Source organism: Stegastes partitus, unplaced genomic scaffold (genome assembly GCF_000690725.1).
Source record: "Stegastes partitus isolate 25-593 unplaced genomic scaffold, Stegastes_partitus-1.0.2 Scaffold425, whole genome shotgun sequence".
In the NCBI taxonomy this organism is placed as follows: Eukaryota; Metazoa; Chordata; class Actinopteri; family Pomacentridae; genus Stegastes; species Stegastes partitus.
In genome coordinates this window covers 330,915-348,351 of record NW_007578156.1, presented here as the reverse complement: position 1 = coordinate 348,351, position 17,437 = coordinate 330,915, and the positions used below count along the sequence as shown (strand labels likewise).

The 17,437-nt window shown below is 43.1% G+C and overlaps 2 protein-coding genes across 2 annotated transcripts in view; one reads left to right on the top strand and one right to left on the bottom strand.

The window, feature by feature from the left end:
- The window catches only part of acin1a (apoptotic chromatin condensation inducer 1a), a 30,856-nt gene extending 24,500 nt beyond the window's left edge, over nt 1-6,356 (top strand). Inside the window, exon 19 of the mRNA XM_008286007.1 lies at nt 6,209-6,356. Coding sequence (XP_008284229.1) covers nt 6,209-6,228 — 20 coding nt within the window. The 3' untranslated portion in view covers nt 6,229-6,356. The remainder of the gene's footprint in view (nt 1-6,208) is intronic.
- mmp14b (matrix metallopeptidase 14b (membrane-inserted)) lies at nt 2,054-15,830 on the bottom strand. The gene is made up of 10 exons (XM_008286009.1): nt 15,229-15,830; nt 7,792-7,940; nt 7,559-7,681; nt 7,040-7,347; nt 6,406-6,567; nt 5,453-5,613; nt 5,228-5,366; nt 4,989-5,139; nt 3,586-3,701; nt 2,054-3,498 (listed from the first exon to the last, which is right to left on the bottom strand). The coding sequence occupies exons 1-10, from the start codon at nt 15,325-15,327 to the stop codon at nt 2,999-3,001; spliced, it is 1,908 nt and encodes a 635-aa protein (XP_008284231.1). The 5' UTR covers nt 15,328-15,830; the 3' UTR covers nt 2,054-2,998.
- Between the last annotated feature and the right edge of the window lie 1,607 nt (nt 15,831-17,437).

Below are 17,437 nucleotides of genomic sequence, written 5' to 3'. Positions count from 1 at the left end.
GTTTACAGTATGATGGCTATTATGAGACACAATAGGCAAAAGCAGGACTTCCCCTGTTGGGAAGTTTCTATTCATCAGCCTGCCGGCGATACACGCCTGAAACTGGAAAGGCAGAAACATAAAAGGAGCTTGTTAATGATGTTTATTGAGTAGAATTTGACTGAATTTAAAGACTGATGAGATCAGATGTGATGTGAGGACAGAGTTTGCAGATCAGCCTTTGTTTAAAAAAAAAAAGAAAAAGAGGACAGACTGAAGTAGAGTGGCCCTGCAGGACGAGGAATTACCTTTTCATTTATCTAGGTGAAATGTGAGCGAGTGAGGAGATGGCTGGATGAGGCCGGGGCATTGTGGTGTGGTCTTTTGTTGGGCTTTGTGAAGGAGAAGTGAGTCATTTCGCAGACAGTGAAGAAAAGCTCTCCGGTTACACACAGAGAAAAGAAAAGAGAGGACTGTGGGGAAGAATTATGCTGAAGCAATTCTTTTCTCCGCTCTGCAGAGTCAGCTGGGCAAGACAGAAAACATCAAACCGTGACCCACAGCTAAATGTCTGACTTGTGTGCAGGTCACAGAGATGAGTAGAGCAAGGAAAACACCATGCACAAACAAAGATGGATGTACTGAAACTCCCGCACAAGAAAGAAAACACAACGGATTCTTTCCCCGCTAAGTCTTCATTGTGGCTTTATCATCCTTTACCTCGATACAGTCAGAAAAGTCCATTAAACTGATCTGAACCGACTCCCATCCCCCATCCCCCTCATCGCCGTGTCCTGCTGTGCGTCTGGCTCACATGATGCAGTTGGAATTCCAGATGTTGCTCATGGAATTCTGCTCCATCTCTGGCCTCCAAATGTGACTTAACTCTTCTTACTCCTCCTTCATCTCCTCCTCCTCCTCCCCCCCCCAAAAAAGCCTCGTGACTTCTCCCTTCAGCCCCAGCTCTTCAAAACACTGCAGCAAAGTGGAGACAAATGGGCGCCCTAAATCTTTCTGGCACAATAGGAAAATACCTCATCATTTTTAATTGCATAAAGCCTTGTTGCTGTAATCATAACATATCATAGAGCCGCTGACCCCCACCCACTCTCTTTCTCTTGCAGTCAGTCATCTTCGCGGAGAGTCTAATGTGTGCATGGCAGTTGTTCATTAGCGCCATCATTAAGGAGAGAGGAGACGCCTTAGTTTGCTGTTTGAGCTTTTACTGGCTCACGGTGGATGGGAGTGAACACAGCGACTAATACACAAGTAAAGGCATTTATAGCTGTGCAAAACATGCACGAGTGTGTGTTTGTGTTGCTGTACTTGTGAGGATCCCCATTAACCGCATTCGCCCTCTGAGGCCATGATGAAGAATTCAATTTCTTCACTGCTTGTCAAATCCAAGCCTTAAATCTTAAAGAGCGTCCTCCACTTTCCACAAGTTTCTTCATCATCCTACGCTTGTGGAGGCCGTGTGGTCCTCGTAAGTATGGAAACACCCTCGTTACACACACACACCCTCTCTCTTCGCTGTATAGTTGAGATATGTTTTCCTGCTGTGCAGCAACGGGTTTATACAGTCGTCTTCATCCCTGTTTCTACTTAAGCTTTGGATCCAGTCCGCATTTTCCGACCCAGTTTCTGGCCTGCCAGTTTCCGAGCCCCAGTAACGCAGAGTGGTGCGGTCGGGGAGCAAGAAACCTGGAGGTCCAGGAAGACTGGGGAAGACGACATGAAGGAGAGATGTGATCAATACTGCTGATACCGGCAGAGGATCCAGGTGAGAGCTGGATTACTGGACGATTAAAACACTGAGGTGTAAACGGAAGAGTAGATGGCAGAAAATCAAAGCACAGAAAGCCTTTTGAAATTACTTTATTTTTGTAAGAAAAGCTTAAAAAATATAAGTACACACACAGTCTCACTGAGAAAACTAGACGGCGATCATTATCATCATCATCACTAGTATTATCATTGTTGTTAAACTACTTTTATAACCCCTGACTAGCCGTGTAGCACCATTAATTGAAAACTGTACAAGTACAAAAGTAAGTACAATGACAAAAAGGAGTCATTTTCAGATCTTTGATTTATTTTCATTTGAGTTGGATTCAAGGTATAAAAAAAAAGAACAATCAAGTTTCAAGAATACATAACCCCTTTTCCCCATTCACTGTCCCCACATATATAAAATTAAGGCCACTTTCAAAACTGTATGTCACTGTCCAGCAGGACTTTTTAATGACAATATACAAAAACATTCTTTACACAGAGAACAACAACAATAATAGTAATAGTCATAATAATAATGACAGCATCACTTATTATAATAATCAACACTAAAGACATTAATAAAAAAAAAAGGAGAGGACACAGTTGTATTTATTGCTCTAGTCTGATATGAGCGTATCTCATGCTTCATAAGGATGCAGGGTAATGTTTTGTTTCCCTTTTATGGTCCGCACTGGCTCTGACACGTCGTTTTACTGGAAGATTAGGAACACAATGACTGTGCCACTGTGGTTTCCATATGTGTGAGTGTTTTTATGGGAGTGTGTGCAAGTTAATATGGGGGGGTTGGGGGGGGGGGAAATGAACGATCAAAGACGCTGCTTGCTTTTGCGAAGAAACATGCTGGAACAGGCGTCAGAAAGATGCAGGTTCAAAGTGGAAATTCACAAGGACACAAACTGACCACTGACATAAACTAAAAATATGACATTGAAAAAGGCTAAAACAAACAGCAATGAGCTGGCGTCAGTAACCGCGAGAAGAGAGGCAGAGACAGAAGGGAGAGGAAAGAAGGAAAACATGGAAGGACCGAGTGGTTCAGAGATGGAGTAAAAGGAATCTGGCAGTGGTAAGAATATTTTAAAATGCAACTCTGGCACTTTTCCTTCTGCTCTTTCTCTTGTTTCACCTCCTGCTCTGTTACCTGCGTTGCACATTTTCTCCCAATTTTTCTTTTCTTTCGCTCCCCATCTTTCTCACGTCTCTCCCTTCCCTCCCCCTTCATCTACACCTTGTCCAGTAGAGATCGTTGGCAGTAGAGGAGTCGGCGTGGCGTACCGTACCGACGGAAAAACACCAGGGCTGCCAGCACCGCAATCACACACACCAACAGGAAGAGCGGCAAAACCACCGCCGCTGCCCCACTGCCTTCAGCTGTCTCAATAATGGTCACATCAATTTCCTCCTCCACTCTGTCTCTATCCTTCCGGTCCATGTCCTCGTCCTCGTCCCTGCCTCTCCCCCTCTCTCTGTCTCTAGTTCTGTCCTTATCCTCCTGCTCCCTATCCTTCTCCCTTTCCTTCTCCCTCTCCCTCTCCCTTTCCTTGTCCCTCTCCCTCTCCTTGTCTTTGTCGTGTCCTCCGCCTCTTCCTCCGTCCGTCTTTGGGTCTTCGTTGGGGCAGCCCATCCAGTCACGAAGGGCTGATTTTGGGTATCCGGGCTCCACGCGCATCATCTGGTTGTTGAACTTCCAGTACTTGTTGGCTTTGTAGAAGTAGGTGTATGCTGAGGGATTAAAGGAAGAAATGTGAGAAACACTACTCGTAACAAGTGGGGAAAAAATAAAAATAATATACTACACAACACCCTTACCTTGATCTTTGCTCATGAAGGCTGACTTGATGTTGTCAGGCACTCCTTGCCACACACTGACAGCTTTTGGATAGCCATCGTCAACTGACCGGGATTCTTCGTTGAAACGGTAATACCTAAACAAAAAAGGAGAGAAATGTGAAAAATAGAGCAGTGGTGATGAGTTCATGTGAGAGCTTGTAACTTGTAACCTTTCTTGACTTTAAACTTGACTTGTCCTAAAAGACTTGACACCTGACTAACCTTTAAAACTTTACCGAGACTATCCCTTAAAGACTAAATACATTTGGATTGGATTTGTCTTTAACAATGTGAGCGCAGACTTGCCAGAAGGATTTCGAACTTATCTGAGATGTTTTTGTTTTGACATTCTTGAGACTTTGTTTGGTCTTGGATTCTTCTAAATGACTGAACATGTGGTTTTTCTTTGGCCTGATGGACTTCAGACTTGTTTTTGTAAATGTCCTAAACTTGCAACCAGACAAGGAAAAAAAATTTCAAACTCGACCTTGAATACACCTGAAAGACTAAATACAGTGAATTGGTAGAAGCTTGTCTTGAATGTCGTCAGTGTCAACTTGGACTTGACCAAAGGGATTAAAGACCTTCTTAGAGACTTGTTTTGACATACTTTACACTTGTTTTTGTCTGACCTTGTTCTGCCAGACTTGACTTAGACTTGTCACAAATGTCGTGAAATTTTGACCTTAAGAATTTGACGCTTGATTTGAGACTTGGCAGACTTGAAGCTAGATTTCAGACCTGACTTAGACCTTTACCATAAGACTCAATACCCGAATTAAACTCAACCTGGATTTGTCTAGAAAACTTGAAAGATGACTTGGCCTTGCCTTTAAACACTTGAGCCTAAACTTGACTTCAAGAACTTCATATTTGACAAAAGACTGTTCAGACAGATTTAGACTTGACTTAGACTTTTCTTGAATCTCTTGAGTCATGACTTGCTTTTGACCCCTGGAGTGTGTTTCTGCTGAGCTAAATCACTGGACAGACCGCAAGATCAGTGTTGTGTCTGCAGAAATATGTCAGAGGGAGTAGCATGAACTCTTATAAAAGACAGACTCGGACCGAAAACTGAGGTCTGTGCAATCATGTAGGTGGCTGTTTTTACTTATAATGACAGACTGTCATGGTTTATCCCCCTTTTTATACTAACTGCTGTATTACATATGGGAAAGCTTAGCAAGCATTAAAGTTGCCTCAAGGTTTATTTTCATGTTCAAATGAGTAGCAGTTCTGCAATTCATGTTTAACTTTATATGGTCAAGATGTAAACATGTCTTTTGGTGGTCGTGACGCTAAAGGATTTTCCTTGGCATCTTCATTTTATAAACTTCAGCACAGTTTTGTTGTGGCACACATATGCAAGGATGCTGACTCACTTGTTTGCTCTGAAGTAAAATGTCTGCCCAGTGGGAGTGTAGAAGAGAGCAGCGTCTATCCGATCTTTAGGAAGCCCAGTGCCCATTTCTTTAAGACTCTTAGGGTATCCAGCGTCCAGGATAGATTCACTGAACACCCAATACCTGTCCCCTGCAGGGAGATAGAGTCAGAGAGAGACGAGTTGTGAGACAGGTGGAAGGTGTTACTTGTTTAATGATGAAGGTAAAATTAGACTTACCTTTAAAGAAGGCAAATGTCCCATCTTCCCTTTCGAAAGCAGCATTAATATGAGTGGGCAACCCCCTCCAGAAGTGACCAATCGGCATGGGGTATCCATCCAGCACATGGTTGTTACGTACTCGCCAGAACCACTTGTCCTGAGATGGGAAAAACAAAACAAGATTCACTAACAGCCTCTTAAACAAACTCTGGTCCAAACTCCAGCCTTTCTAGGTGGGCTTACCTTGAACACAAACATTTCTCCTCTGAGGATGGCGATGGTGTCAAAGTGTCCGTCACAGATGTTGGGGCCAAAGCGAGGTTTGTCGGGTGAGAAGGGGGGTTGGGGGCTGTTGTTAGGCGGATGTGGTGTTACAGGAGGGGGCTGAGGGCCTGATCCAGACCCTGTTGGACAAGGATATATGACAATTCTTTAAAAGACCTAACTTTAATGGTACATGACAACAGGGGTGTTTCAAGGGATTGCGGCATTTCCCAGCACTGAATACTCAATAGGTGTACAACTAAGCAATGTCGCATCCACAGGTGTTCTCAAACAGGAAACCAGTACAGGCTTTACCCTCCTACAACAAACACTGGCTGCACCTCATTGGATGAAAACTTCTCTCATGCTCATTTCGAGCTGGACCAACATGGTGACTCATTCTGAGTCGGGTGTTTCTAAAAACACTTAAGAGTGTTAAAAAAGCCAAGCAGTTGCTGAATCTGTCTTCATTTTGGTAGGTGGTAGTTTTTGCTGGGAGCTTAAAAGTTTTTTGGGATTTTCCAGAGGCGAGGAGTCACAAATTAGCCTAGACCGCAACTTCCTGCAAATGAGTTGTGGCCGACGTGTTGTCTCTTGAGGTAAAACAAGGTGCAACCAGAATGCATTGCTTGCTGCTCACATCGGCAATTATTAGAAAGGAAATGACGGATCCTGTGGACACGTTCTATAACTCTAGTTTTTAACATATATACCTTCCACTGCTGGCTTTGTTAGTTCAAACACAACTTTACTGACGATCAAACAGTAGTCAATTAAACAAACATAGCAACTGTTTGAAACGAAAATCTGTTTTATCCATGATCAGAAAGACGCTGTTTAAAGACGCGACATTTTATGGAGTCTGTGGCAGTGTAAAGCTTCTTGTGTTCCAAAAACTTGGGTGTTTAGCAGTGGTTTGAGTAATGACTCACCATAAAGTTGCTGTACGCCTCTGCGGTCGTCGTCAGGAAGTTGGAAGTTCTCTGTGTCCATCCACTGGTAGAAGGGAGCCATGATGGCTGAGGGATCATTGGAGTGCTCAAGACCCAGAGCGTGACCCAATTCATGCACCGCAACAAGGAAAATATCATTGCCTGAAACAGTGTCAACACAAAAACAGTTTGTAAGGACTTTTTAAAACACGAGTGTGTTGAGTAGTTGACTTTGATTCTATGTATAGGAAAAAGAGGAAATTCTGCTGTTTCCTAATTTTAAAGTGACTCAAAAGCACACATTCACTTGATGAAACAGTAGATCAAAAATAAAATCATCTGCAAGTCACATGAAGATGTGTTTGACTCAAAGGGATGACACTGCACATTTTTTAGTCAGCTGCTCTAACAAAAATTCTTCTCCGCAGGCGTTCACTGAATCATATGTATTGACACAAGACTGGGCCTGTTGCTGCCCCGGTTTTGCTTGTTACCGCAGAAGCAAAAACTCCTCACTCTCAACATGCAAAGCAACTGCAAACTTTTTTCTGTGTCATCATTTTTCAGTGATTTGCAAAAGAAAAAAAAAAACAAACTCATCTGTCCAAATGCTAGTTTCAACATAGAGCCTCACCTGACAGATCCCGGTCTCCAACTGTCCACGGCTCAGCTGAATCAAAGTGGGTGTCTCCTCCGATGCCATTACCAGGAAAATAGGCGTGAGCCAGGAATCCCCCTTCACCATCGAAGGGGCTGCTGTCACCGTGGAAACCTTCTGCGAAGAAGAGCATGATGTCGGCAAACTCTTCCACCTTGTCGCGAATGTAGCTGTAGGGAATTTCCCGGAAACGAAGTGGGGTGACGCTCTCCCACACCTTAAAGGCCTTCCTGATGGCCTCGTGGGTCTCATACTCGCCCACCTTCGGGGTGTAGTTCTGTATACTGAAGGGGGTGTATTTGTGGGCGTGAGAGGAAAAGGAAAGAAAAAGTAAGACAGGGTGTTAATTCGTTTTTATACAAAAGTCATTTTCGGTCACTCAATATTTGTCTCATCAGTTTGAGTTTTCTCAGATGAGTCCACTGAGTACGAAGATAAAATGAAGTTGTCCGTGATGCCATCACATCACATTGACTTGAAGCATTGCTGACTTACGAGAAAGTGATCTCTTTCTTGTTCCACTTCAGGCCCTGGATGGCATATCGCTTCCTCCTCAGGTTGCTCTTGAGTTCGGCACCAAACTTATCAGGGACACCACAGCGCGCCCGTTTCATTGCCCTGCCAGACAAAAACAAAAAAAACATTACACTCACAACAAGGTAACAAAATGCATTTTTCATGTGTTTGAGGACAGCTAAATATAGAATAGAGCTGTCTGTGGTACTCACGCGACAGTGTTTTCATCGAACACGCCGGTGACAGTCAAGCCGTAGAACCTTTGCATGGCAGCGATGGCTGAGGGGACGGAGTGAGGGGAGCGGAGGGCGTGAGTCCTCAAGTCTCCTGGGGGCAGGTAACCGTACTGTTGCAGCCATGACTGCAGATCGAAGCAAAAAAAAAGGAGACTGATGAGGCATATTGCAAACTGGAACCAAGGAACCAGACACAAAAACATTTCTCATTCCACCTGATGTTTGTTTCTGAACATGGGCAAAGGAACTGTTTGGTATAAAGGACAACAAGTTCAGGACTTTTTTTTTATGCGACTGCAGTAAAAACACATTCCACACTGACAGCGTAAATAATCCCTCAAATAACTTCTCCCTGTGTTTTGGTATTTTGTAGCCAGCATGAACAACATCAGTCTCAAGCACCTGGCATGTCTCCATTTAATGACTAAACGCAAATGTTATTCAACCATCGACAACGGACACTCTGGTGAGTGTGTGGACTAAAGTTGAGTGAGATTGGCTTGAAAGAACACAGCCAAACTTAAGCCCAGAATAAGGACAGTTCAGGTTTCAGCAGAAACTGAATGAGGAATTCCCCCCTCCAAAAGTTAAAGATTAATCTGAGTTTCTGCAGTGAAGTTGTTCTGTCGCTGCTCGTGTGCCGGTTCAGTCGAAACTAAATGACTACATGAAAGCGTTTTTTTTAAACCATTTGGCACACACATTCTGATGGTCATGAAGGCCAAGCTCCAGATCCCTTGGTCTCAGCTGAGCTTGACCTTACTTTCCCCTGGAAACCCATTTTTACTGCAGTGCTGGTTTGACATCTGGACCAGCGCCAGCGGCTTCGCTCCACACCTCTCCCACACAGCTTCTCCCAAACTCTTTCCCTCTCGAACTAAAGCTGAAAAAATAACACTGAGGCTATTGTAAGCACAGTGAAAACCGAGACCACTTTGATATTCTGCTGTACACAGTGACTTTGTGAGCTTGTCATGCACTTTCAGGATGTGTTTCATGGTTCGGATATAAAGGGCGCCTGACTGATAAAGCCTACCTGTTTGGGTGGGATTTGTCCTTGCATGATGGGGCGTGATTTGACACAACTTAATGTGATCTGTTATTTGTTTTGGTTGGTTTTGATCCAAAAGTATGGACAGAGTAGGTGTGTGTGTGTGTGTGTGTGTGTGCAGAGAAAAGGATTGAGAGAAAGAAGAGAAAAAGATAGGGAGTGTCCCAGGGTGAGACTCAGGCCTTGGGCAACCTCAGCCGATGTCTCCAGTCAAGCAGCAGCAGCGTCAGTCAGTAATTTAACTGGGAATTTCTTCCTAGTCGCATCCAAACCTCAAAGTCAAACTCTTCCCCCCACGTTCATGTCTCTGTCTTCGCCTCTTCACTCCACCCCTTCTCCTCTCTCCTTATCCCTCTCTTATGGAAAACCCAGAGACTGGAGGGTAAATACTCATGAACAACCACACCCTGAGCCGCTCAATTATTGCTGTAATGCCTATCTGCTGCTAATAGTTGGTAAATACAATGAGGGCAAAACCATTTTCACTGCCTTGTTTCAGCATTTTCCACTGAAAATGTACAGCAAGCGAAGGTGCTGACGTGACTGATTCTGTGTTTTCCGTCTGTATGCTTTTATTACATCTGTATCGAACAACTGATGCTCGTCCAGTTTGGCTGAGCTTGAGCAGGAGTTGAATGGCAGCTTCGGAGGCCCTTGAAGGTTTAATCTGTCCCTCTGTGTCTGTCCAAAGGAGACATGGAGGTCTCGGTGTTTAGACTTCACCCCTGAATGAGCTCTTTCTGGTTCTGACTCACCCATGGAGCGCCAGTGGACACATAAAGACTCACTGTTTGCCACTGTTACACCGTAAGCGGGAAAAAGAAGAGCACAAGGAGGGAAAGATGAAGCTTAGTTGGATGTAGAGGGTTGTAATTAAGAGTCATGTCGAGACTGCTCCAGTATGTTCTAATAAACCAACGTAGGTTTCGCCTCTCCTGAAGTCAAACTGTAGAACTGGTCATTCACTGCGAATGTCTGCGTTTTGAAGGCCTCATTTGACTGAGATTGAAACCCTATTCTTCTCGTTCACACACTCACTGTTTTCTTTTCAAGAAAAGCCTGAATTTTGCCCTCAGCTCAGTCAAAAGGCTGCTGTTGAATGACACTGAAGACTTGTTTCAGCTTTAAGGCTTCCACACCTCATTCATGGGTCCCCCAGGTGACTTGACAAAGGCTTATTCACCGACTATTTTTGACCACACTAATGGGCAGGGCAACTAACGCAGCAGCAGGAGGAGGAAGTGGTCACTGTTTACAGTACCACAGGAGATGACAGTCCAAACTAAAACAGCCTTTTGAAGAAGAAGAGCAGTGGTTCCCAGCATGCTCTCTTACTCACACAGGCCTGTCACAAGCACTGCTTCACTGATGACCCATGGTTCCAATTATTTATCCGTTCCAGTAAGCTAGCTACTTTGACCATTTGTTATTTACTTAGGTTAACAGTTGAATTGCTGTTTAAAATCTTCGTGGTTGTTGATTAAACTCCGAAAAACTTGGTTTTGTGTGTCCAAGTTGCATATTTAGAAGGTTTTTCCCATTAAAATAATCCTTTTCTGCCTTCAAAATGGCTGAGATGTAAGTCTACAGCATCTTCTAGAATGTCGATGGAGTTCCCGCCCATTCCTCAATCCACAACTCCCACTTTGCTGCAGCTCGAGCACACCAGCTCACCTTTAGCTCCGCTCAATCACCGTAAAACTACTATACACTACAGCTCAATAAGCAATATTTTGAACCAATATACATTTTGCAGTAAATCTAAAAAATATTGGTGTCAAAATTTAGAATAACTCAAACTCTAACACAAAACTTTGTCGAAATGCTTTTTCAAAAATGTATGTTTTACATTTTTTTATTTTTTTTTCCTAACATTTATTCTTCAGAGTTGATTGCACTTCATTACTTGACACAAAACCAACCAGATAGTGCTGTGGGCGGGACGCTGCTCCAGACCTCAGAGTGAATACAGGTAGAGAGAGGTGGCTGCATCAAAGCAGGAAGAGGATATTTGAAATGTACTTTAATATCAGGAATACCTACATTCGGAAAATACAAGAATCAATAATCCGCCATGGCACTAATCGACTGAGTTCCTCAGGTTTGTTACATATGAAACCCTGAAGGCAGAATCAGTGGTTTTGACTCTTGTTTCAAAGCGGAAATCCTCAGCAATGGTGTTGGCCACCTACTGCGAGCATTGTGTGTCTTTAGCATATAAAAAACACCATGTGGACATGTTAGGAAAGTAGAAAAAAAATTGATTTTCACTGAGGGGGTCTTTTAGTTTCTCTTGTGCAGCGTAAAGCATTGAGGTGCTGCAACATCCCCACTATCTGGGTGCACGTTTTCATTTAAAACTTTCAATGGGTTCAAAATGACTTCAGCTGCTCTACTGTTAATGTTTCTACGTATCTCCTAGAAACTGTAGAAATACCTCCTTTGGTTTTAGTATCCCTAGTTGGCCTTTTAAACTGATGGATGGAGGCATTTTAGTGCAGCAGTGTGTCATGATCCCTTGATGTTTAACACACAGAGCAAAGGCACTTTCAGGCCAGATCTGGGGATTTTTACAGTAAAGCTCGCTCACATGCAACGATGTGAGTTTAATGGTTTAATGGAAGATCTACAAGAATCAAACAATGGTTGCTATGGGTGTCACCAGGCAGAGTGCTCATTTTGCATAGGATGAGAAAAGGAGACGAAGGGATAGCGAGTCAGTTGTTCCGTTTGCTGAAGGCCAATGGAAAGAAACTCTGGTCAACAGCGATGGGAGTCCAACTGAGGCATGCTGGGTATACAGCTCCTCATTACACGTCCACTCTGTCCGTCCAGAGAGCTGCAGTATTATGTCAGATGTCATAAACACGTGAAATCCCCTTCACTTGCAGCAGCTCATTACTGGCTGCTAGCGTGTGACCGTGTGTGTCAGCAAGTTTGTGCGGAGAAGCGAATTTACCGCAACACCTCAACCAACTTTTTAAATTCTTTCTCACTGTATGAAAGTTTGCCCAACGCTTACGCCGTTGCCCGAGGAAGGCATTTACGACCTCTCCGACCCCTCCGGCCGAGAGCTCCTCCGCACACATGTAGAAAACCTCTTTCGGCGTGTGTAATCCCCCAGCTGCTGTCTATTAAAACAACCCTTCTTCAGCCAACACCAGCAAGACCCGGTGACACAAGAGTGGAAAAACACACATTTCTGCCAATGTCATTTGAGCAAGGAGTCATTCCCAAGAAATCCTCAATGGCCGGATTTGGTAAAAAAAAAAAAAAGGAAAAATGTGTCCTCAAAATTTGGCTCATTGCTGGCTTCTTCTTTTTTTTATAAACCGGAAATGAGGTAATGACTTTGAGTATTACCTTATTTCCTTCAACACCTTCTATCTTTCCTCAGGGAAGCTGCCTCGGGCCACCCACTGATGATCCTAACAAAGCTTTTGTCTAAAACCTGCACACTCTTCCCTCCTTCCTTCCTTACTTCCTTCCTTCTTCTAAATGACAAATGAGACTTGTCCAACAGTAAAGTTACTAGTTTAACCAATTAGACTGAGCTTAAGTCACTGCTTATGCTCTTTGATGGCAGCTGAAGTGGGACACACAGTGTATTGATGCAGGATGTCTGCACGACAGCTATGATTTACATCCTGTCCTATTGAGTAGGATAATTGCTTCATTTTCCTCCTTTTTCCCAGATTGCATCACTCCCACCACCACAATGCCCTCCTTTCTGGTCTGCAACAGCCTCCGCACTGTCCTCCCTTCGTCACTTTCATCATCTCATTTCACGAGCATTTATCTTTCTTTGTTGCGAATGATCTCAGCGTGCAGAAATGTCTTTGTACGTATGCAGAGGAACAAATCTGTGCCCATATGGTAGATCTGTGTGCGTTACAGGCAGGTGGTTGCTGACACACCAGGGTGTTTTAGAGGTGAAGCTGACCACGTCCTGTCTCTGCCACAAACCAAAGGAAGTGACTTGTGTGCGTCCACGCAACCTCCAGCTGTTTATCTCACCAGAACAGGCCCACTGACCAACAAACAACCTGATTTGGTTTATTCTTAATTAAAGTTCAAACATCCTACAGAGCAGCAGAACTGTGCACTGATGCTCCTGATTTGTGGGTTTGTGGAGGCAACATGTGGGATCACAGGCAGAAAAAGCTACAAAAAACACAAGAATGTTGATCGTCTTTTTGCGTAAAATCAAATTTTTTGAGCTTGTTCTGGCAGAAAGTTACACTTGATCTTCTGCGTACATTGGACACATTCTTGACTTTCTTATTGATGATACAAAAAATTCAACCTCAAACTGAAGGACTTTATGACTATTTCCAAAACAAACAATAGGTTGTCCTCCAATGAACCCTAGAAGTTTTGCAGCACTTCATGCCGTAGTGAACATTTTGAATTTGACGATTTGTTGAACAGTGATATAAGAGAATCGAGAATTTTAAGCGCCTTGTAGGCTAGTCTCGCCACTCGGCAGCCATCTTTGTAACATCCCCGAGTTATGTTGGGCTAACAAGACCACACTCTGTCTAAATTAATAGGGATGGAGTCATTCTAGTAATTTCAATGGTCCTTGGGGCATAAAATCTGCAGAATAACTTGTCAAAGCTGCTAAAAACAAGATGGATGTTTGATTGTTATAAAGCAGATTATTGGCTTATTCAGGCTTTTCTTGGACAGGTGTCTTTATGGAACTAACACAAAGTTTTCTATTCAGGATTCTTTCCGTCTCTCCTTCATAATATCTCTGGTGAAGCTACTATTGTTATTTAAATTACACTTTTTTTTTTGCTTAGTTGGCGTTGCCACCATTATGTCACTCCAGTAGATCCAAAAACCCTGTAATAAAGAAGAACCTCCACACCAGTGTGTTGACTGTGAAAATGTGCAGTAATTGTTTCTGCAAACTCCTTGACATTTGCATCCATAGACGCTCCATGCTCAGCCACTAGCCTGTCTTTCCAAGGACCACTGCTTCAGAAAACATTGATAACTGAGATTTTATTGTCGTCAAGCGTTGGTTTGTGTGATAAAATTTCAGTGTTCTCAATTATGGTCGGAGGCGACTCCCTGTTTACATTTTGCGGATTGTGCTTCAAAGTATCCAGTCTAATGTAGGTCAATGGAGTAACTCAACTCCACTTTCTTCCACTGGCACGGCTGGAGTTATAATTCCATAGGCAGGATACAGCGATCAGACAGATGATTGGCGCCACCGTATGACCTATTAAAATTCATATTTCTTTGATGGCATGCGTGCATGCGTTGCACGAACCCTGCGCACGCACAATCACGCAGTACTTCCTAATAACGCGAAAGGAAGCAGGTGTGTAGGATTATCAAAACAGAGTCACATCCTGCACCATGAGCAGAAGCTGTGTGATGGTACGGCTCACACTGCTGACAGAAACAGATCAGAAGAGAAATTTGCTGAACAGATCAGATCACAGAAAAGAACAAATCAGGAGATGAACATTCTCCGATCTGTGCTTCAAGATGGCACTTTTGGAAGATACACTGGAAGATTATCCACAGCTGAGCGAAGCCGAGATGCTGCAGAACCTCTCAGATTGTCGAACCTGCCTCCCCTTCATTCGTTGCTCTGATATAACTCAGGACAGATGTCAACAATTACATCCTCTCCCCCCCTCCTTCACCATCCCTCTGAATATATAACTGCACCCACAGCTCTCAATCCCTCCGTCCATTCCCACAAAAATTGCCTGTGTCTCTGCCCCGACCACAATACAAGCTAATGCATTTCTCTTCGCCTGCTTTTTTTCTGCTGCTCCCCTGCTTTTGCCCTCTCAGCATTTCTCAGTGTTTTCATGAGCGCTATCATCATTATGGGCTGCTTCCTCTAACCCAGGGTCAAAGCCCTTCCCATATACCCCTGCGCCAGCAACTGCAGAAATTATTCTCCATCAGGATGCGGAGTTATAACAAAGCCATTATGGCAGCCATAAAACCAGGCTGACTGTGATTATAATTATGAGCAGATTTTGTTGCTGTCAAGTATTTAAAAAACACAACATTTTATATACATGTAGAAAACCCCTCTCCAGATCATCTAAACTCCAAATGCATCTCCTTATCCTTGCTTTCTTTATCCTATCTTTCTTAGATGGTCATGTTTTTGCTTTAATCCTCAAGTCTAGATTTAGCTATCTGGTTTCATTGTTTTGGTTTTTTGTGGATAACTTGGTGAAGCCTGGATTTATGTATCCAGTTTGCACTGCCCTGTCCTTGATTGTTGACCCAGTTCTTATCCATCCAGTGTGGATTTATTTATCTAGCTTTATCCATCTGATGTGGATTTATTTGTCTGGCTTTCTGTGTGTTTTCCTCACCTCTGGGTTGATCTGTCGCTCCGTGGCTCCCTGTGCGCTCAGCTCCCACACCACCGCCAGCAGCAGCAGCCGGACAAGGGATTTCAGCTCTGGTGCCATCACTCGACTCTCCAACAAAAAAAAAAAAAAAAAGTCTCAAAAAACAGGCAGACTCCCTAGCAGCTCGCACGATCTTCTCTTTTGTCAAAACATTATGCGTGGAAAGAAAAAGTTATCCCATGCACGAATTTTCGAACGAGCTCGAACTTTACGCAAAGTAGAAAGAAAAGAAAAGAAAAAAAAACAACAGCAAATGTGCAACTTATAACTGGAGTTTCTTAAACCATCAGAGGTGTTTGTCCACTCTGTGCATTCTTATCGCAGTTTTTGGATGAATTGTAACCAAATTTATCGGACGTTACTGGAAGCAGGAAGTCTGTGGAGCTGCAAGCGGTGCGTATTTTATGTCCAAATTCTGCTTGCGCTTTGCTCCAGATGTTGCAACCGACTTTGTTTTCATGAAACTCCTCCTGTCCTTCTCTTCCCTATCCTCCAGTCGGCTTATTTTGATCCCCTCTCCTCTTTCTTCCCCTTTCTCTCTCTCTCTTTCTCTCTCTCTCCCCTCTGCAGACGTGGTAGTTTGATTCTCCCCGGAGACCTTCAGCTGGAAAGTAGAGGGTTGTAAACCATCCCCCTCCTGCATCAGCCCGCCTCTCCGCCGTGGAGGGCTGGAATCAACTTGGTGACCCTGGCATTGGACTTGGCACGGTTTGCTCTGACTTGCCCTTGGGCAGTGATTAAATGCTTTCGAGCTCGTTAAAATGCATGAAGCTGTTATTATTTAGAGCGGAGAGGGAAAAACACAATGAGAAGGACAAATTCGTCAACAAATTGCGCAGCTCAAACAGTTTGGAGTGCAGTGGAATAGCAGCTTGAAGTGACGATGTGGTCCATTTAAGGTGATTTATCAACACAATCATCTGCTGTCGTGGAATTAGGCCTTAAATAAATCAGATTATCTATCAGTTAAGCCACTTATTTAACCAAAAACAGCTTTTGTGCACCAAAGCTTCACATTAATCTCAAGACAAATTAACTATTATTTCCATGGAGTTTAACTGTTTTGATCTTGACTAAGTCATTCTCAGTTTATTACCGTTTGTTTTCCACAGATTGTTTTTCTATCACACTGGCTCCTAATGAGTGATGCACAAATACTATATGCAGCATCAAACTGTGTTTAAAAAGGGGGAATTGCGCCCTCTAATGTACACATTGCACATACATTTAAACAGCCTTATATAGGTAGGACTGACCTGCTTCACATTTTTTTTTATATTACATGCTTTTCTCTTTCTATTTAACATTTCCACCTATGAAAGGACAGTTTTGGATTCCAGATCACAACATGCACAAGAACCACCTTAACTGACTGAGTGTTTGTGTTGCAGTTCTGATCTGGAACCAAACCAACACCGTCTGAACAAAGGTAAAAGAAGAGACAAGCATGTAAAGTTAAACTTACTTGTTTGTAGCAATGGCCCCTATAGATTTCACACAACACTGGAAGGCTGTTCCTTGATGCTCAGACACAGACAAGCATGTAAGTACGTCGACACATAGAGCGTCTCGAGGCACATTTTTACCTCCTGTAATCTAATTTATGTGCACACAAACTGCTAAGAAAAGACAGCTGGCCTCCTCCGCTCCTCTCCACTCGGCCTCTCGGTTTATACGACACCCGGGAGGGGAGTTCTGAACGTCTTGACAGGAAACAGGGATCAGTGACATCTGCATGTGACGGACTGTGGCAGTTAACCAGACACACAAATGTCCACAATGGGGAAATAAAAAGACAATATTCCAGCAGCTGGGGCACCAAAAAATACTGTAAAATAACAGAACATAGCAATCTCATAAAGATCTACTTTTAAATAACTTCAGTTTCTCAATTTTACTTGAGATCATGTGTATTTTTTTTTTTTTACTTTTTTAATGTTTAATGAAAGATATTTACATACAAGGGGACAGGGATATTTATATTTTTTTATAATCAGCTGTAATACTGCAGAACTCTTCACTATAAGTTGGGTTTTGTTATGCAATTTTATGTTTATTTTTTTTTAAGTCTCAAATTTCTGCTGGAAAACTAGTAATTCAGTTTGTGAGTTCAAGATTCTATTATTGTTATTTTAGTTATTTTATTATTGTTATTTTTAGATTATATCAA